This window comes from Hemicordylus capensis, chromosome 2 (genome assembly GCF_027244095.1).
Source record: "Hemicordylus capensis ecotype Gifberg chromosome 2, rHemCap1.1.pri, whole genome shotgun sequence".
NCBI lineage: Eukaryota > Metazoa > Chordata > Lepidosauria > Squamata > Cordylidae > Hemicordylus > Hemicordylus capensis.
Genome location: NC_069658.1, coordinates 86,908,326 through 86,929,648, shown reverse-complemented (window position 1 = coordinate 86,929,648; position 21,323 = coordinate 86,908,326). Strand labels below are relative to the sequence as shown.

Genomic DNA, 21,323 nt, shown 5'->3' with positions numbered 1-21,323 from the left:
GAACCACACTGGGAAGTAGGCTAGGCTCCCAGCAAAACTTCACAAGGCCCTTTTGGGATCTGAGGCATTTGGGTCCACAAGGCAGTCCACTTCAGGGTTTGGCGTGCAGCTACACCCCCAGTGGTATAGCTTATGCTGGTGTCTCCTGCTGTCTGTTGTCTTAAGCAATTTCTCCTTCCCAGTTTATCAGCAGTCAAGCTTATGCTGTTCTATTGTTAGATTATACTGGCACGATTGTACCGGTATAGTTAAGCTGGAGAGTGTTTTCAATGTTCCAGCATTATAAGCCCTGAACTTTTAGATTGCTTATAAAATCCAAACTATCTGTCCAATCTCCCTGGCCATCACCACACATTCCATAGGTGAGAAGAGACACATTCCCCAAAAACTGAGTGAAGATCCGTTGGAAAATGGCTTAGATAGAGAAGTTTAGTATTTTTCTCTTTTGAACAGGGGTTTCAAAGATTGACAACATATTTTTGGATGGAGGAAGTTTGGATGGAGCTATTTAAATGATTTTGTAGTCCAATTGCATAGTTTCAGTCTTTAGATTACATGCCAGAAAAGTGCCTTTTGTATAATCCCCTGGAACCCAATTTATTGTTATTTTACAATTGATCCTCAAAGTTGGGTTTTAGGAGACAGAAAAATGCATTTTTAGTGTCTTCAGTCTGTGTAGTAGCAAGGTTTAGGTTACAGTGCTCACAATGCTGCCAACAAAAAACATGGCAGCTGACTGGCTGCCCGAAGTCTGCTGCCACATTCTTGCCCACTGCTCCCACATGCTGCTCCATTGATTTGCTGCTCAGACTCTGCTGCCCGCTACAGCAATCCCTCCCACCATTCTCCCTGTCCCCTGGATCCCGGCAAGCCAGCATTCCCTGCTGGTTGCCCCGGCCTACACCTCAGGGTGTGTGTGTGTGTGACTTTATCTTAGTTAAAGGTTTTACAAAGTTCTTGGTGTTCAACACCGAACTACGAGATTTGCAATGGTCAAAGTCCAGCTGAATTAGGCAACAGTTTGAAACCGCGAGTGCAGCATCTTTGATGTCATTTTCTACACAACATGACAGGGTTTTGGCAATCCATATTGCCCACCACTACAGTGGATTTTCCAGGCAGGAGGTATCCATATCCCACATGGATTGCAATCACTTCCCCCTCCTCCTCCTCCATTTCCAGCCAATAGGGTTGAGGAGGGGGTGGGGAACTGCTGACATGACCAACTCTTTAAACAAACACTTCACATTTCTCTGTGTTTTTGTGCAAACTTGCAACAACTTTTTCCTTTTTGCAAGCCGAAGCACCTAACATGTGGGGCATTTGACCAATGGGATCAAAATTCAAGTACAAAAGCAGAAATGAAATGGAGTGGAAATACATTAGATATATTTGTAAAAAGGAAAAAAATTGCTTTACATATCAGATTCCAGAGACAATAGGGTCACGGAGGGGGTGGGGAACTGCTGATGCGACAAATGCTTTTAAAAAATAAATAAATTCTTGGAGCTTTTGTGCAAAGGTGCAACAATTTTCTCCTTTGTGCAAGGAGAAGCACCGAACATGTGGGGCGTGAAACCAATGGGATCAAAAACGAAGGATGAAAGCAGAAAAGAAATGGAGTGGAAATACATTAGCTACATTTTTTAAAAAACTGGCTTTACATATCAAATTCCAAAGACAAATGTGATCGAAACAAAGGGCCAAATGCAGAATTGAAAAACGGAGAGGTGACATTATATTAAGAAAAATATATTGTGTGGCTTTACATATCAACAGATCCTCGATCTGCTGAATGAGCCTGCAAATCCACAGCGTGAATGTGCCTCCCCCCAAAAGGCTTAATGAAATACATGAGTGATTGATATCAAAAGCCAAAAGCAGATGAGAAATGAGTTGCACTCCTGCACCATTGCGGGTTGCACCCTTGCACAAGAACTCGTGGTGAAATTTTTTTTAAAAAAATTACGCCATCATCATATATCAGACTCTACAAAATCTTTACAGCTTATATAGTGCTGAAGTTAAAATGGACACCTTAACTTACAATTTCCATTCTTTTTAGGGTGAAAGTGAAAATGTAAAGCAGCTTGACTCTCATTTTAAACTGAAGGGTTTTTTTTACTGAATTGTTAGTAACACTGGAGCACTCTGCCTCTGTAACATAACATTAATGTATGTAAGTAATAAAGTTGTGGCCTATTTAAACTCAATACAGTGACCCCATACTCTGCTCCCCACTGTAGAAACCACCTAATTGTGGCTGTGTGAAACAGTACTTTAATTGCTTGTTTTAAGCCCAAGCTTGTCAGTTTAACTCTCCTATTGATTGCATTTGGGAAAGATGAATAATTAGCTGTTCCCTAAGAGTTCCATAGTACTCATAAAATAATATGCTTCCAAAGTATTATCCCCTCTTCCCTTTCAACAACAAACCAACTTCATTTTATGTCTCTGCTGCATCAAAGCTGCTGCTTGCTGGTAATGTTTGGTGTTTATTTTTTTACAGTTCCTATATGCACTTAATATTTTTGTCAGCGTAATTATGTGCCTAACTGCACTTAATATGTATCTGGCTTGAGGGAAACATAAGGGATTTTTATTCCATGCCAGACGTTAGGATACTTTGAGCCCTTTCTCACGACCAGTGAGAAAGGGCTAGCCTGTTTTGCGGGGAGGAAGCCTGAAAGTGTTTACCTCCCCGCAGACTATCGTTCCGCCATTCCTGAGCGGGCGGATCGCCTGCCCAGATGAACACCAGCTGCTGCCAGGGTTGGGAGCTCCCAGGGTCCTACATTGCCCCACCCCCTGGAGCTCCAATAATGCATCACGTGAGTGCATGGTGAATTATGGGGATCCCCTTCCCCAAAGCAGCCGCGGCTGCCACACAACAACAAAAATGGTGGCTCTGTAGGTGGGTTTGCCGCCGAGATTGGGCCCGATCCCAAACCCAGTCCGGGCTCCCTTAGCCCAGTTTTGCACAGCTGTGTGAATAGTCTCTGTATCTAATGAAGCAAGCTGAGTATTCTGCAATTATAAATGAGAAATAACCAAAAGATTCACAAATTATATCTCCCCTGATCTCATCCACAAATTTCACATTCTTCACTTGAGCTTATTCATATATTTAAATTTCCTTCACAATCAGGCCACACACATCCAGTGTGTCAATGAGAGAACATAATACCCACGTGCCTTGGATATTAAGAATAGCAGAAAGATCCTACCGGATCACACCAACATTCTTACATTAGCGATATATTTCAGAGATATATTTCAAATGTTTAGTTTTCTCCACTGTGGGGGGCAAGGAAATGGGACTCTCTGGTTTCCTTTCAGACTCATCAGAAACTACTTGGCAAACTCTGGATAATCATATCCAAAATAAACAAATATATATCTGTGTGTATCTTATATGTATATACAGTGATCTACAGTTGAATGAACATAACAGAGTAAGACATTCCTTCAAACATTTCTTTAGGCAGAAACCACAGCAGTGACATTGATGCAATAAAAACAAATAGTGCTTTATCATTAAGACCACAGATAAGCACTGTGGTTGCAAAGTTCCACAAAGTTATGCATGCATAATTCTCTAGGCAATGAATGGGATTTGTATCTGTGTAACTAAGCATAGGATTATAGCCAGTGTTTTTACAGCCTTTTAAGCTAGCTCTGTTGAGTAAGATGTACATGGATCTGCACAGCAAGCTATATCTGGAAACTCACGGGAGGGTGAAAGTTTCACAAGCAGTTCAGCTACTGTGCTGACACAGAGAGAAAAACCTTGGTGTTCAAACACAATCCCTTTTGCATATGTAAATAAGCTTGCTAGATCATATCCAATGTGTTTAAAATTGTGGTCCTGCACATTCAGAGGCATTTTCATCAAGATTTATATTTCAACATTAAAACAGGAAAACTTTTCCCTGTACAATTCTGTGTTCTAAAAAATCACTCAGCCACATATCTTTAATAGTTTAAAAAGTTTTGTATGCCTATGGATAATTATTTTTGCTACAATGTTGTGTTGGCAGATCTAAACTTGATAAATAATTTAACTATTCAGCTCCTCTCAATCTCTGCCTCTTAAACCCCCAGTCTCATCTGTATTTTGTTTTCCTTGTTCCAAATTATCTCCATCCCAGAAACAGACATATTCAAGGATTCAAGGTCTGTCTCTAATTTTCTTTTCTGAAGCACTGTTTGTTTTAGTATAGATTGTGAAGCTTACTGCTTTTTTTAATTATCTGCTTCTAATTAAATTATTTTGTACTAGATTACTTACTTTGAAGCCTGAAATTTAACAATTTTGAAAGAAGCTTAACTATAACCCCATCAATGTTTTGCTCCTCGAGTATTCTTTCAAATGTGCTGTAGATTATTAATCCTTTCAACTTTAGAATTCAGTACTCTAAAGAATTATTCATGTAAATATTCTACTGAAGTACTAACATATACCAGAATTTGGACAATTGTTTAGTTTACCAACTCTTCTTTAAAAAATCAAATTCATAAAAAGTATAACAATTGAATCAATGTATGTGTAATAATTTCCCCCCAGACATTTGCTCCCCCTGCTTTAAACTTCCAGTGTTGGCGAGATGCTAATCCAGATAAATATTTATGTTCAAGTACAGTAAATAAACTCAAGTATTAAGTATCAAAAAGTATGTGGAGGGGTTTACTAAATACTTGTTCCCATCTGTTCCTAATCACACCCATCTCAGTAATAATAAGTTTCAGACTGGGTAAAGGTAAAGTGCACATTCACTGTCAGCAATGAAAACTGCTATAATTTAACCAATATAAAAATTGGAAACTACCAATTTCTCCATTGCAAAGTGCTCATTACATTCACAAATTTTGCACAAGCATTAGGAGGGGGAAAAAGTATTTACCTGCTCCTCGAGTGTGATTAAAATCTCCTTTAACAACTCTGCATGATTTGCCATCTCCATTGCAGACACCACAGTGATCTTCCCATGCCAACGACCCCAATATGCCATCACAACCAAACTTCTGCAAGAAAAATGAAGCATTTTATCATTCTTACTAAACACTCAGTTGTATCTCAGTATAGCTTACAATAAAGTACAGCTTAATATTACATTATAGATCTTAATATTACATTAATATTACCATTATCTTGAGCCATCTTAGGAAAAACATCCCCAGACATTGTCTTGGGAAAGCAGAACGTTCAATAGAAGTAGTTCACCTAAGCTTTCGTTTGTAATCAGTCTTACTAATTCGGCATACACTCTTTTCTTTTTTGACCCTTCCAGTACTTTGGGGGATACAAATCCATCTTATCTTCTAAAGCATAAGCTTCATTGACAAAGTCTGACCTACATCTAGCTATAAAACAACATTTCATCAACACAAGTTAGTGTATCATTTCCACTGAACTTCCATTAAAGTTCAAATATGATTATTTTTCTTGAAATAATTTCCTCTATATCTAGAAAGAGAATTAAATATTCTATGGGTTATCCTAAGCACTCATTCGGAGGCACTCCATGCTTGCAAACTTTTTCTATGAATGGAAGGAGAGTGGAGTTCTCACAGCTCTCCTTCCATCCACAGAAAGAGCTGGTGGCCATGAAGCACCTGTATGTGAATACTTAGGATAGAATCCTACACTTACGTCAGTGTTACTATGTTTATGTAAGTAAGCTTCACTATGTCTTTCTTTAGTACTGTTGTTCTCTTCTATTTAATCCAGAAATTCAATTTTCTCCTTTACTGCTCCCCTACTCCTTTACTGTTTCAACTATCCAGATCTAGCAACCTATTTTCAAGACACTTGTCATTCCTTTCCTAGATCCCAAAAAGTTAGCTGGAAACCATTCTAATCACTGGGTTTTTTTTTTATGCATTAAGGAAGTAAGTGTACTATATGGAATACTTTTAAGGGTTTGCCTTTTCAGCTGTTTTTAACATGATATGTAATTGAACATCATAAAAAAACTGGTGCAGTCTACACCTCATGCCTGCCTGAGGTGATGCTATTCTTCCTGTGAGGTGGGGCAGGATAATGTACCATTCAAATCTGTCATGTGGCATGCTTCCATGCCTTGCCTGGAGTACATTTACTCAAGTAGAAGAATAGATCAAACAGAAACAAGCTCCAGAAGTATCTTGAAGTAAAAAAGCAAAAAGGTAAAATATAAAGAATTGCAAGAAAATGATGCTGATGGAGACATAACCAAATTTTATATGTTGGGACAGGTTATAGCTAAGTTAATTGTAGTTATGCTGACAAGGTTTGAGCAGAAGGACAGCTTGAAATGCAACCTTCACCTCTGATAAAAAGAGATGCCCAATTCTGGGCTGGGTCCAGACTCACTTGAGTCAAAGGCCCATGTAAGATGCAGTTTGTGCAATGCTCCTTTTCGCTGCCCACCCACCCACCCCCGGCCACTGCTACCACTTCCCTATCCCCTTTGTAATTAAACACCCTTCTCAACAAAAGTGTAACTGATGGCCGGGAGGACTCACAACAGGCCTGCCCAACTCTGTGCTGAATTTCAATGGATGGTGCTGTGCAGGCTCAGTGCTCTTTGGGCCAATAACTCAGGGATGGCACAGTTTCATAGAGTCTTAAAAGCCATCCTTTGAGCCCCACCCCCACCCCACCCCCACCACTATCTGAGCTTTGATTAGTGTCCAGGACTCTGAAACAAAATAGACTTAAACTAAAAGCGGAGAAGCAGTTCCAGTATTTGTGGAATTTGCTTACCCGTTCAATGAACATATTTTTGCCTCTCTGAACGTACTTTTGCACATGAACCTAGAAAGCAACCTGGTCAGCCTAAATGCTGTTTTTTAAGCACATGTGCAGAATATTGTTTTGTATTCCAGTTCAGAGAATTTTTCACTGAAATGATGCTTGATTCATACATACATCCCAGCATTACTATGGTAGCAGGACAAATTTGTATTTTGTACACTTCTGCCCTAAAAAGTTCGAAATGTCCTGTGCAGGCACAGAACCCGTATGAATGCCTGCACAAAGACCACAAAGAAGAACACATATTTGGTGCTACAGTAAGTACAGCAAGTTTAGAAGCAGAACCCGGAATTCAAAAAAGATTGAGAAACACTGCACAACAAACAGATATTAAAGAGTTGATTCACCTGACATCTGCCATTTGCACATATATCCAGTTCCTGATGGCCACATGAAGTTCCATCCATTACTTTCTCTGTTATCAGTACAGGCTGATCTTTGCCATTTAGAGAGCACAATAATGCACAGGGCTTTTCTATGTGAATAAGTGAATAAAACAAGTCAGCTTGATAAAATTGTTTACATAGATCTCCTATTACTGGTGGTAACACCGAACTATACTCTTAGTAAATTCTAGATAGGAAATATGGATTCATAGAGAAGATATGAGCACTGCATAAAATTACAAAGCTCCTTCATTTTAATAGTTTGTGCACAAGAAAAGCTCCCTTTTTGAGTAGTGCTGGTAATATAGCACATACAGCAAATGTTTCCTTTTCTCCCTAGTTGAGAGGTTGGAGGTGTGGATATACATGTAGGCAGTACTTTGCACATTATGAGAGACAGAGAGGCTGTTCTCATGAGACTGGGCTAAGGCAGCAGAGCCTGGGCTGGGCTGCCTGTGAGAACTGCCAGGATCCACGTGGAATTTAGCGGTGCGGCAGCAGCAAACCTGCCTACAGAGCCCACCGGATAGCCAAGGTTAAGGGTGCAAGTGTGCCCTAACTGCTGGGGCAGCAATGGATCATCTGGGAATGTGATCCAGCAATATCTTGGTAATTGTCTGTGGGGAAATTAAGGTTATGCAGCCTTCTTCTCTGCTCACCTTCCCAAATGGTTGTGTGAAAGGGCCCAGACAGTTCTAACTGAAAACAAGAACTTAAACTACCTACAGAACCCAAGTAATTTCACCAGATTCAAGACTAATTCCCCCCAAGTGTCAGTGAGAAGCTACCCCAGGACACACAAGCTAAGTGTACATGTATGTAAGATACATGGGTTTAAGCAAACATTTTATTTTATTACATTTATATCCTGCTCTTCAACCAAGGAGACCAGAATGGTGTACATGGTTATGTTTCTTCTCACAACAACCCTGTGAGGTAGGCTAGGCTGAGAGAGAAGTGACTGGCCCAGAGTCACCCAGTGAGTGTCATGGCTAAATGGGGATTTGAACTCGGGTCACCCAGGTCTTAGTCCAACACTCTAACCACTACACTACACTGGCTCTCCTTCACTCAACTTGGCGAAAAAATAGTTTAATGTCACTAGCATCATTCGTCAACCACCACACTAGCAGAACAAAATCATTTTTCATGCATTCTCTGTGCTATTTTTCGTAGAAAATAATAGATGATAATTTGAAGCATATGTAATCTTAATTAATGAAGCCAGTGTTCACATTCTTAGTAGGAAAGTAGGTAAAACATTTTTATTTTCTAGACCCTAGCTTACAGTAACTTAAGCTTTACACATATTTTAAACATTTGCTATAGCACTGTGGACCTGCTTAAATGCACCTTTAAGATACAATGTTGTTACATTGTAGTGATTTGAGGTTCACAAATGTTGACTCTCTAGCCAGACAATATTTGTGGTCACCACCAGTTCCCTCTCCTTCCACAGAGCTCTTTGGCAAATGCAGAAGGTTTGGGAAGAGGCAAAGTCTTCTTTTATTTGTTCTAGACTATGGAGAAGGTAAGAAACAGTAGGAGTCTGTGAGACTATTCACATGAGCGTGCAAAATCAGGCTAAGGAAGCCCAGCCCAGTTTTGCACACATGTGTGAACCACCAAGATTGGGCCCAATCCCAGTGGCTACATGGTGGCAAACCCGCCTAAGTAGCCTCCCAGTTGAATGAGGTTATGGGAGTGCTCCCTTAACCTCATTTTTCAGACTGTGTGTCAGTCGTGGCTGCTTGCAGCCACAGCTGGGACACTTGGTAGGGAGGGGGATCCCAGTATAATGCACCGCACACTCATGCGGTTTATTATTTGGGTTCTAGGGGGTGGGGTGACACTCGGCGGTGCATCCTGGCTCCCTGTCCCTGGGAGCTGGCATGAGATCTGCCCAGTGAGGGACTAAGAGCCGATTGTCTGCAGGGAAAGTAAGCTGAATCCTCCTTCCCCACAGACTGCCCGCAAGCTCTTCTCACGGATCATGAGAAGAGCTCTTGTCTGTCTGTCTGTCTCTTCAAAAGGGATTCTTGTTTTTACAAAAATGCGGTTCTTAAAAATGCAGCAAAAGTTCTGAGGCCTGAAGGCAGGGGGTCCAGCGTGAAGGCAGGGGGTCCAGTGTTCTCTCTAATGTTTTTCATCTGTGTGCGGAATGAGTTTTGTTTTGGGCGGCAGTATCAAGGCAGTGTGTGCGTACATGCATTCGGAGTTGGGCCTTCCTGATTCAACCTGAGCGGGATCTAAAATTGACCGAACAGACATCCAAAAACGTGTGAGCGCATGCACGTGCACATGCCTTAGAGGAAACACTGAGGGGGTCTGGATGCTACTGGACGTCCTCCTTGCCAGAGTATGAGGGGCACTTGCCAGGAAGCTGGTAGATGGCTGGTAATAATTCATGCAAGGTGCTAAGACTTGTTAGGTCGTTAACATCCGGATTTTTAAGGAAATGCTCCACGGTCAACTAAGTAATGCACTTCAAATGGGTTTCTGCCAAAAATCCAGCGAATATATAAAATATTAAAATGCTAAAAGCTGTACTTCCTTTTTCTTCTTTGAAAATAATTGTTTGGACTGCATCTTTAACCAAAGCATTATGAGGCTTTACAATTGTGTTTCTTACATCGTGAAGCTTTTCTCACAATCCCTGGAAAGCGAGATAGGGGAGTTTAGCCCGCTTTCCAGGGATCGTGAGAACCACTGGGCTTGCAGGCAAGCCCAGTGCTCCCAAGGCGGCTAGCCTGCCTAATTACCCCTCCCCTTAAACGAGGTTAACGGAGCGAGTGCTCTGTTAACCTCATATTTTTGCTTGGCAACAGCGCATGGCAACACATGAGTAGACCCCTGACTGGAAGACTGCAAGCAGCCTCCTGGGTTTGGGGGTCTCTCCAGGATGCCCCGCATGCTCGCGTGGGAAATCCTGGAACTTCCGGGGGCCACACGGCCCCCAATCCCCACAGCCCCTGCCGGCTCTGTGACGGAGCCAGCAATCGTGTGGGTGGCAGTCTTGTGGGCCCAGGGCTGCCATTTGATCATCTGCACAGCCCCCTCCTGTGCTTCACACCAATCGTGTGAAGCGCCTCCGTGTTTCTATCCTAAGTATGGTGACATATCCCATCTCACTTGTATGGAGTTGGAGCTATTCTTTAGTCTCATTATGATGTAAATTGAAATATGTTGATACAATTTGTTCAAAAATACTAAAACTTTGGCTGAAGTTTTTTTCAGTTGTTAATCATTCACAGCTGTACAACACATTTAAACACAATACTAGTAGTAGGAATGTGAGATGTGCTTACCGTCATCTATAACAGCCTGCCATTGGTGTACATGCTTCTGATATGATGGCCTGACACTGAAGACCTGACACTGCCAGTCTCTAAATGCAGGGACTCCAGGAGGGCAAGATGGATTTTCACATATTTTATATTGTATTCTGGATCCATGACATTCCCCTCCTTCATGAACTGAACTAGGGAAGACAAAACAAAAATAGTAACATATTTGCACAGGACACTCTAAGCCAGGGCACAATTTCAGACCTCCTGCAGGTATCGGACTACAAATCTTATCCTCTCTGACTATTGGCAACTGTGCTGGGGATGATTTTATTTTATTTATTTATTTATTTATTTATCAAATTTGTACACCGCCCCAAACTTTTGTCTCTGGGCGGTTAACAATAGCATAAAACCATTTAAAAACATATACAAAAGACTTTAAAACAATTTAACAATTTAAAAATAAACCAGAAATTAACCCCCTCCTTTTTTTAGGAAGCTAAAAAACCTCGGGCGAAAAGATGGGTTTTAAGGTGTTTTTTTAAAAAAATTGCCAGAGATGGGGAGGATCGTATCTCAGCAGGGAGCACATTCCACAATCTCAGGGCAGTGACCGAAAAGGCCTATCTCTGTGTAGCTACCAAACGAGTTGGCGGTAACTGGAGACGGACCTCCTCAGATGACTTCAATGGGCGGTGGGGCTCGTAGTGAAGAAGATGCTCTCTTAGATACCCAGGGCCTAAGTTGTAGACCAACAACAGCTGGAGGGCTGAAGTTTTGCAGCCCTGCTCTAAGCCACAGTCTGCACACAATGAGGCTGTTCACACAAACAGTCCTACCCAGGCTTGGGCAGCTCTACCTGGGTAGGACTGCTCATGAGAAGCACTGAGATCGAGGCCAATCCTGGTGCTGCCTCCATGAGTTGTCCAGGATTTGGCCCGGCCTTTTACCTGGATAAAAGAGCAAGAGTGCACCCTTTTAACCAGGCCCAAGGTCCTGTGTCTGCTCGGGCTACAGGCAGCCTGAGCAGACACAAAGCCGTATGCCTAGAGTGCCCATTGAGAGGAAATCCCTCAATGTACCGCACTCCTCGCGTGCTGCATTTAAGGATACCTGGAAGCTGGTACACATTTTCCCAGCCTTCAGATGGTCTCAGGGCTCCCATGAGAGTTGCTCGTTTGAGTGCCTGAGCTGCATGGTTAGGAGATGGCCAGGACAACAACATGATTGTCTGAGGAGAAAGTAAGCTTGATCTTCCCTTCCCTTCACACCCTCCCTGCTGGGCTGCAATGGTTGTGAGAAGCTTAATACGGCCACCTTTGCACATAATGCCAAGCCAGAGGTAAACAACTCAGAGGTTTCATTTCGTGGTCATATGAATATGTGAAACTGCAGTTTTATCACAAGAGTGACCTGAGGTTTTTAAACTGATGCCATAATCTGAACTTTCAGGTTGGAGTGAGGTTTGAAGGTGGCATCATGTCGTCCAAATTCTGCCACCACCATAACCTGGATTTTGGTCTGTGGCTGCTTCAAAAACCATAGAGAGGGTGGCTTAGACCAGGGATTCTCAATGTTGGGTCTCCAGATGTTATTGGACTGTTAGTGGCCATTGGCTGGGGATTATGGGAGTTGAAGTCCAATAACATCTGGGGACCCAACATTGAGAATCCCTGGCTTAGACCACCCCAGTAACACACCAGCTCTATGCCTGCTGCACTTCTCGCTGGCCTCCTCTCCAAGCACCTGCCCTTCCTCCTGCTGTCTCCGTACTCCTCCAACCATTGTCTGGCAACAGGAATGCTGCATTGCCGTGTCCCAGGCTTCAAAGCATGCCAAAGGAAAAAGCCATTTTGCAGGATGCCCACTTTCCACTGTGTCGCATGTCCCACCCCCCCCCCACCCCCGCCCTGCCAATCTACAAAAAAAGGGGATGGGATGACAAGATAACCTGATAACAGGTTTGTGCAAAAACACCAGTGTTCTAGTGAAGAATCAGTGGACTATCCCCACAGTTGGCATGCACACTCAAAAAATGAGAGCTTACTGGCTCTGCAGCACTCACCAATGCATGGATGGATTGGATAGGAGCTGGATAAGAGCTACCAACGATGAGGGTGGAGCCATGCATCCTAAGCACTGTATCAGAACAACTGCAACCTACTCTCATTATTCCCAATGACAGTTGGTTGCAGCTGCTCTGACACAGCTCTTAGGATGAACGGAAAATCCCGTCCCACCGCATTGGTGGTATCCTATTGTGTCAAGCTGTGTTAAGGGATTCCCACCCTTTTTAGTTATATTTGCATGTATCATTATCATCCTTGATTATGTCTATATATTGTAACCTTATTCCAATAAAAGATAAGGGGGGGGATGCATGGAGTCTCTCCCACCATCAGTAGGAGCATCTGTGCACTGGTGAGTGCTGTGGAGCCAGCAGGTCAGCATTCCTCTTGGGGGCACAGCTGGTTGTACAGAATGTCAGTCAGAATTTAATAAATAAAGCATTTTCATTTAGATATCTACATGAATAGATGTGCAAAGCCAAACTGAGACAAGAAACATGGCACTGGATTGCTGTCTATGTGAACTTCTATTTAAAAGAGAGAGAGCAGCCATAGGGATCTCAGACTGGATCAGAACCATGGAATGATCAGAGAGGTTAACCAATTCCTCACCCACAACATTCTTCCAACAAAAAGTGCTTTTTCTGAACTGTTGTTTGCCCCAAGAGGGGAAAAGGGGCGGGGCATTCATGTGTTTTCCTCCTGGGCAAACATTTATCGCTTACCTAGTTTGGTCCTCGGTGGGGGGAGGGCAGTGCAAGAGGCTGAAACTTCCTTGACACTAGAAAGTTTCCCATTCTTATTTAGCTTGAGTTTGTACCATAGGTTTGGCCCACATATAGCAACCCCCTGTATACCTGGGTTGAAACAGGGATTATTTATTTCAAATATTGCAAGTACAAGAAGGATAAGCTGCTGCTGCTGTTGCTGCTTACCCAGAGCATCTACGCTGTCGATTGCTGACTCCAGTGTTGCAGGTTCTGCTACAAGTGCTCCATGTACTCCATTCTCCCTCCATGTGTCCAGCGAAAGATGTTTTACTGGTACATTCTCCAGCCTTACACCACTATTGTAAAAGCCAAATTTTAAGTTAATATATTTATGCACACTCACAATAATCCATGTCCCACATCACAGCAATGGATAGCAATTTCAGGTCTGGTCTGATCTATAGATATATCCAAGCTGTAGCTTTTCTGCATTCTAGGTTTACCACTTTGGGGCTAAATCAGTAATTTGGTAAGTGAAACAAAGCAAAAATTGTGAGAGAGAAGCACCTTGTTTGCAGTCTCAAAGCATGACTTGTTCTATTTCATTAAGTTCACATCTTGCCTTTCTTGGAAATTAAGGCAGCTTACATGAGACTGAGTCACTCCAGGGACTGACCAGCTCTAGAGACCTGCTTAGCTTCAGCAAAGTGATATGCCCTCAGACCATGCCCAGTGTAAGTGCACCCCCTGCCCTTAAAGAACCACCCACCCAGTGCTGGACTGCGGAGGCACAGTTCTGTGCACACCACTAAATACATTTTGTGGTCTGCATGATTACTACCAAAAATTACTATTTGGGTGATGAGGTCACAATGTGAGTGCTGGAATTAATTTAGGCAGTGTTGCCAGTGTACCCCCCAGATTGAATCCTGGCTGTTTGTAATGATTGTATGACTGTTCCTGCTGAAGAGGAAGCCTCCACCTGAGTGCATTCCTCTGGCTCAAGGAAAAGAAATAAGTCATTCTGACCAGGTTCTTCTTAGTGCCCCCAATTCATTAGTGCAATTGTAAGGGACTATGAAATACCACTCTGAGAGCCACTACCCTGATCATACACAGAACGTGCCAGAATAGAAAAAGCTTTGGAAAATTGAGAGTGGAATGAAGTTGCCCTCTCTCTTGATGAGCGAATATCCAGACAAGCCAAGGAACTAGGGATGTGCACATTTGGGCACAGTTTGGAAGTGGGGACCAAGAGCTTTAAGAAAGAGAAGAGCAGGTCCTTACCTGATCTCTGCCACTCCATTCAGCTTCCTGCTGGGGCAGGGCACATCTCAAGAATCCCCACACAGCACCAGCATGCACATGGCATCCGCACATGCACAGGTTCTATTTGCATGGTCAGCATAGTGTTGCTGACCACCCAAATGTACCCCACGGCATGGGAATTTTTGGGATAAGTGCCACCCCAGCAGGAAGCTGCATGGGGCAGCACAGAGCAGGTAAGGATCTGCTCTTCTATTTCTTAAAGCTCTTGGTCTCTGCTGCCAAACTGTGCTTGAACCATGGTTTGAATCACAGTTCATGCACATCCCTACAAAGAACCAAGGACAGATCCCCTCCTACAGAAAAGACTTTGAGATCCAATCAAGTGTGTCAGACTGAAAAGCAGTGCCCTCCTTCTCCATATAGTTGTCTCATTTGGAAGATCACCTATTAAGGCTTTGGTAGAAACTACTGAACATGCTCTATTATTCTGTCTGTTCTACAAGGATATCCGTGAATCTTTCATTACTCCTTTGCTTTGCAAATTTCCCAGTCAACAGGAGCAATTTTATTGTTGCTTTTGGACTCAGAGTGTTTAATTACATCTAATGTGGCTAAATTCTGTGCTGCTGCCATAAATATACATCACCGGATGGTTAATAAGGACATTTTACTGTTTTAAATTTTTATTATCACTATGTTTCAATTTTGTTAATTTTTTTAACTAATTCTAATTTCAGCCTGTTTTAATTATATACACTCATTGTTATATAATTTAACCTTTTCCTTCTGTTTTGGCTTGTGGCTGTAACATTAAAGAACTTGAACTTGAACGGTTTTAAGAGGAATGTCTGAGAGAACACCCATAGAAAATTAAGCTTGTTGTGCATATACTATGAAGCCTCTCCAGCACAGAGCAATCTCCTCATTCAAGTGTAAAACCTATTCCACACTACTGATTAATTTGGACTTGAAGACCAGAGACTCATGATTAGATAAAAGCTGACTGGTTGAACCTCATACCCATAGTGATACCAACTTCAGGCTATTTAGTTTATCCAAGTTTCTCCTAGAAACAATAGCCAGTAGGGATGCACGTTTTAATTAGCATGTGAAAAGATTCGTGATGAATTGATGGCAATCCATGTATTCACCTGCATATCAAATTATTGTTTAAATGAAGGGGCTTGTTCAAGGGCAAATTGAATTGCCCTATTAATCATGAATCAATTCATGTGATATTCAATTCATATTGTCTCCATGTTTTACAATTGCTATTGGTTTTCTGGCACTGGCTTCCAATTGGCTTGAGATCTCCTTGCTTCTTGATTGGCTTGTTGTCATTCAAATCAACCTTTGGCATGGCAACTGTGCCCCCATTGGCTGGGGGGGCGGGAGCAGGGAGGCCAATTTTTTTTGTGGCTCAGGAGAGGATAATCAGAAAGAGACTACAGCAGCACTGAGAGCAGTGGTGGTCTGGGCCTACTGGCAGGCCTGGCCCCCAATGAGAGGGGAGTGGGGGAGAGGCTTCTCTCTCTCTCTCTCTCTCTCTCTCACACACACACACACACACACACACACACACTTTTAATTTGCAGTGCCAACAAATGTTTTAAATTTTTTTCTAACTGTATTTTAAAAGTTTGTACTAAAGCCACTGGTGCTGCTAACTGGGTGCTGCTTGGAATTTTATTATTCTTGCTTGTAGCCAGTCCCACCCCCAGTGGCTTTAATGACTGGGGTGCTGTGTGTGCTGTTTTCCCCATAATTATTAAAAATAGTACTAGCAGCCCAGCAGCATATCTTGTTGGTGTTTGGAATTTATTTCCTTGTATGTGTTTTTCTCTCATTGCTTGTTGCCAGTCCCCTTTAATAACTCAGGTGCTATGATTCCCCCCCCCCCCATTTGATTTAAATTGTACAAGCAGGCTTTAACAGAGTGCTGCTTGGAATTTTATTCCTTGTTTATTTGTTTGAGTAACTGGGGCCCACCTGCCCTGCCATCAGCTGTGGAGTTCTGTGTTCTGCTTGGCCCACAAGTGCCTCCGAGAGCAACACGCAATTGGAAGCCCCCAGCTTCCCCCAGCAAAGATGCCATTGGAAGCCCCCAGCTAAAGGCACTAGAAAGATGAGGACTCGCTTCCCAACCTTGGTCAGGCTCTTAGGACTTTGGGTTCTTTAAATAGGACCTAGTTTAGCAAAGGGGGGATTAGGGGGCAGGAATGAAGGACAGGAGGGCTGGGTTAGATTGAGGCCACTGTAATCCCCTGCCTTTCTTTGCCTTCCCTTCACTTAGACCTGCCCAATTGTTGCTCCGTCCACTCCAAAAACAGGACCTCTCCCACAAATACAGCTTGCTTCTTTATGGGTGTCTGTGTTAATTTTTATAGCTTCTGTGTGTGCACCACAGTGCTATAGATAGTGCTGTGTGTGGCACATACACCATAAATAGACCACCCCTGACCCCACACCCCCTTAAAGGCATTTCTTCTCCCCTGCCCCATCAGGTTTAGGACTTAAATTTTTTTTTTAAACTCCAAGATGTCTGGGAGGGTGTGAAGCAGAGCCAGGAATAGAGTGGCAGGCAGAGGGAGGGGTTGTAGTGGGCAATGGCAAAAGGGGCCTACTGCCCAAGTAGTCCCCCTCCCTGCTGATGTGGTTGTGCACAGCTGTCCTTTCCAGAGGACCTTTGCCCCACAGCACAGCCACCAGTGGAGGCTGAGATAAAAGTAGGGGGAGGTCCTCCACTGACAGGGAAGAAGCTCTTCTTCCTTTGGCAGTGGAGGAGGAGGTGTCATTGGCTGCTAGCTCAGCCAGATCACTCACTCTAGCCTTCCAAATCTCCATTGGTGGTGCAACCTCCCCATCAGAGATAGAGGAGGAATAGGAGGAAGTCATTCTGGTTGTTCCTGAACCTTCTCAGCCCTGGACTGAGAAGCCCCCAGTATGAACCAACAGCCCCAGTACCACCACCATCAAAATGGCCCCAGACTGAGAGCAGCATGGTGTGGGACCACTTTGATCTCCATCATGGAGACCCACACAATGCTGTCTGTATCCATTACAGGACATAGGTCAGCAGGGGTAAGGAGCTCAAGCATCTTGGGATGATGGGGATGCTGCAGCACCTGCAATGGCATCACTTGGGGCTCTCTGCTCCTCCTGGCATCAATAGGCCTGGTGTGCCAAGCAGGGGGTGCAAGCAGTTGCCTGCATGGTGGGTGCACTCAGTGGGCAAGTGGTCTGGTTGCCCAGAGTCTCATCTCATCACCCGGGCCATTGCCCAGATGATCAATTTGGATGATCAGCCATTCTAGGTGGTACTGGCTTCTGACTGCTTGCCCCCCAGTACACAATCCCCTCACCCACCCATTTCAGCAGGTGGGTAGTGCCCTCCTTATTCCAGTAGTTCAGGGAGGCTGTGCCAGTGTCTGACACCAGTGTGCACTTCACGGCGGATCTATGGGACAGTTCAAATGGGAGCATGCTGCTTTCCTGTCCCTCACAGTGCACTGGTGTGGGCAGGAGAGTAAAGAGACAGTTGCTGCTGATGGCATGGCCAGCCCCTCCCATGCAGTGAAACACAGGTGGGCTGTGCTGTATGTGGAAGTGCTGGACACTGTGCACATGGCAGCTGAGCTGTTGGCAGCTATAAATCACCCGGTGGAGGAAAGGCTGTCTGGGAAGTTAAATGTTCACCGATGGTTCATGGTCACTGACAATGCTATGACAACATCACAAAGGCAGCTGAGCAGGGTCAGTTTGTCTCTATCCATTGTGTGGTACACACTCTGAACCTGGTTGTGCAGGATGCGCTGTGCACTTCTGGGGCTGCAGCCAGATGAAACATCATTGCTGCAGGTGCTGGGTGCCATCCTTCTGCTGCCACAGCTGCTCTTGCAGAGCACTGCTGCAGGACAGCAGCTAGAGCAAAAAGGGTAGGTGTATGCTCAGGCAGTGGCAGCTTGAGCTGGGCCTATCTCAACACCTGATCCCTCAGGACGTTCTGATCCAGTGGAACTCCACCTTTCTCTTTCTCTTGCATGCAGAAGCAAGAGCTAGCCATCCATGCCCTAACAAGAAGGCATCCTATCCAACCAGGACAAGGCACACATTTCCAAGGTTGTCTTGGCACTTGAGTCACTCTTTGTTGCCATGAACAGCTTGTGTGCCAAGACAGCAACACTCATCCAGGTTTTTCCCGATGTTCTTCTCCTCAAGAAGATGATGGGTGAGCTTCAGACCACGCTGAAGCAATCACCAGGGCAGGTTGGCTGAGGAATGGAGTCGTGGATTGGCTCAGGACACCCTTGGGTAAATTGGCAGAGCATGCTTTGTCCTGCCTATGTTACCCAAGGATGAAGGGAAAGTGGTTACCCATGACCAGCTGCCGAGGTGAAGGGACCTCCTAGTTGCAGAGGCTGGGCAAGCTGAGGATAGGAGGCTGGGACGCAAGCAGGAGAAGGGTGCTGGAGCACCTACTGATAGTGTGCAGTCCACCCCTAGCAGCAGTACTATCACTGTCACTTACCGGTCCAGCATGGCAGAGATGTAGACTTCCTCTAGAGAAGAAGAAAAATAAGACTTCTTCTCATGGTAAGAGATAATCTAATTTTTTGTGAGAGAGCAGCTTGTGCCAAAGATCATACTGCAGTGCACTGTGGCTGGCAGTGGATTCTGGGTCAGTAATTTTTTTTGGCCATCTTTGGACTGTGTGCTTGGCAAAATGTGTTGTTCTGTGTTAGGAGGGACTGTGTGCACGTCTGTTCTGCATTGCTGTTTTTCAAAGCAGGTTGCAAAATGTATGCACACTGCTTGTTAAACCCATAGGCAAAAATGGTGAACCTGAATCACCCCCATTCAATGCAGTTGTGTATGCATGCCACCATCATGGTTGATGATGAGATATGGACTGGTGCCCTGACCACATGTGTCAGGCTGTCAGCTTGGGCCCAGCACCAATCTGAGGTCATGGTGTTATCCAGACACTGGCAGGCACTGCCTGTCTACCTTCCTTGAGTTGTGGTTTGGTCTGTTTGTGAGATGGTGTTGTGGAGATAAATGGACAGTGGCAGCTCAGCTCTCTCCCCCCCGCCCTCTCTAATAATTTCTTGGTGAATGTTGTGAGATGAGCTCCATGTATGGCCTTGTATTAACTTGTTATTCACTCACTGCTCTGGTCTGCTCTGCAATTGCAGGTTGTACTCACTCAGTCAAAATGTAGCTGACATTGCTGTAGTTAAGCTTATAGCTATGCGTGCTGGCTGCTAAAGGTGCTGCTGTGGCAGCTGATGCAAGTGAGGATGGACTCATAATTGTGAGTGAGAGAGCCACTTGTGCCAATGAGGCTACTGGAGCACAGGCATTGTGGCTGGCAGTGAATTCTTGGTCAGTGATTATTGTTTGGCAAAATGTGGTGTTCTGTTCTGTATTGGGAGGGACTGAGTGTGCTTTTGTTCTTCACAATCTTCTGTTCCATTGAGTGTGGTTATTTTCTTTCCAATACAGGGTTGCAGAATGTGTGCAGTCTGCTTGTTTTACCCATAACGAACAATGAGGAACTCAAATCGCCCCATTGTTCCCCATGGGTATCTCCTAGGGACAATCAAAGTGAGTTGGGTGGTATGGCATGATGTGTGCTACCTACCACCCAGCCCACAAAAGAAATGAGGAAGCGGGTGATTTTTTTATTTTAAACCTAAACCACCTTAGGACCCTATGGGATTTTTTGGGGTGGGGGCTGTAAAATTGCCTGCTTGTCTGTTTCTTTTGTGGGTTGGGTGGTAAATAGCACCCATCATGCCCACCCCCAAATCTACTTTGGTATCCCTAGGACCTACATGGGGAACAATGAGGTGATTCAAATTCATTGTTCCCTATGGTTATGATTCATGATTTTTTTTTCTTTTCAAATTTCTGATTTGATTCATCGAACCAGTCAGCTATGGCTGGGCAGTTCGACAAATCAGTTCTTTTTTGTTGTGTTTGATGTTGAATTGCATTGTAAAAAAAACAATTTGTGCACACCTCTAATAGCCAGCCAGTGGAAGGCATCAACCCTGATATTAGAATTATAGGACGTGGAAGGTCAAACCTGACCCTGAAAGCTGAGTCTTTAGGACAGGAAAAACCGCTCTTAGAATTAGTACTTTGTACAGTTCACAGATTCAGGATTCACCCAGCTTCACTTCATTCTGTTCCCAAGGACTGAGGTTGCCCACCTCTCACTAACCTGATCATCCCAGAGAGAGAGAAAGTGCATTCTGTGGACGAGTCCTAAAGATCCCTAGCCTGAGAATCTTTGAGCTGAAATCACTGTTTGAAATCACCATTCTTGGGCCCCTCAATTCCTTGCAAGCTGAGAACCTAGCTGACTGGAGTTTCCCCTTGCCAGTCAAATTTCCCATCTCATTGCTCCAGCACAAGGCAGTCTCAAGACAGGTAGTTAGAGAACTGTTTCTCTACTCCCAGGTTTTTTTCTCACTTCTCATTTCCTAGTACCTGCAACTGTATCCCTTGTCCCTCAGCGTTAAGCTGTATATGTGTATTAAGGAAACTCCTCTATGCCATTCTCAGAACATTAACCACCTAAGGGAAGATAATGGCCAGCAAATCTGCTAAGGGACTAACCATACGAAGCTTCAGCTGAAGCTTCAGCTATGGATTTATTGTGTTAATTTCAGCAGAAACCATATCACCATGTAATTTATAAAGTATTGTTACATTGCTAAATCTCCACAGTTTAGGCAATCTCAATCACACAAAATGGAAAAGGAAAAGAAGGTTAAAAGAAGTTTCAAATT

General features: G+C 43.8%; 1 protein-coding gene across 5 annotated transcripts in view; it reads right to left on the bottom strand.

The window, feature by feature from the left end:
* The window catches only part of ADAMTS19 (ADAM metallopeptidase with thrombospondin type 1 motif 19), a 190,732-nt gene that overhangs the window by 54,822 nt on the left and 114,587 nt on the right, over positions 1 to 21,323 (bottom strand). For all 5 annotated transcript variants that reach the window (XM_053302857.1, XM_053302859.1, XM_053302858.1 and 2 more), the window contains 4 exons: positions 13,480 to 13,610; positions 10,494 to 10,666; positions 7,147 to 7,274; positions 4,905 to 5,025 (listed from right to left, as the gene is read on the bottom strand). In XM_053302857.1, the coding sequence (XP_053158832.1) occupies positions 4,905 to 5,025; positions 7,147 to 7,274; positions 10,494 to 10,666; positions 13,480 to 13,610 (553 nt within the window). The remainder of the gene's footprint in view (positions 1 to 4,904; positions 5,026 to 7,146; positions 7,275 to 10,493; positions 10,667 to 13,479; positions 13,611 to 21,323) is intronic.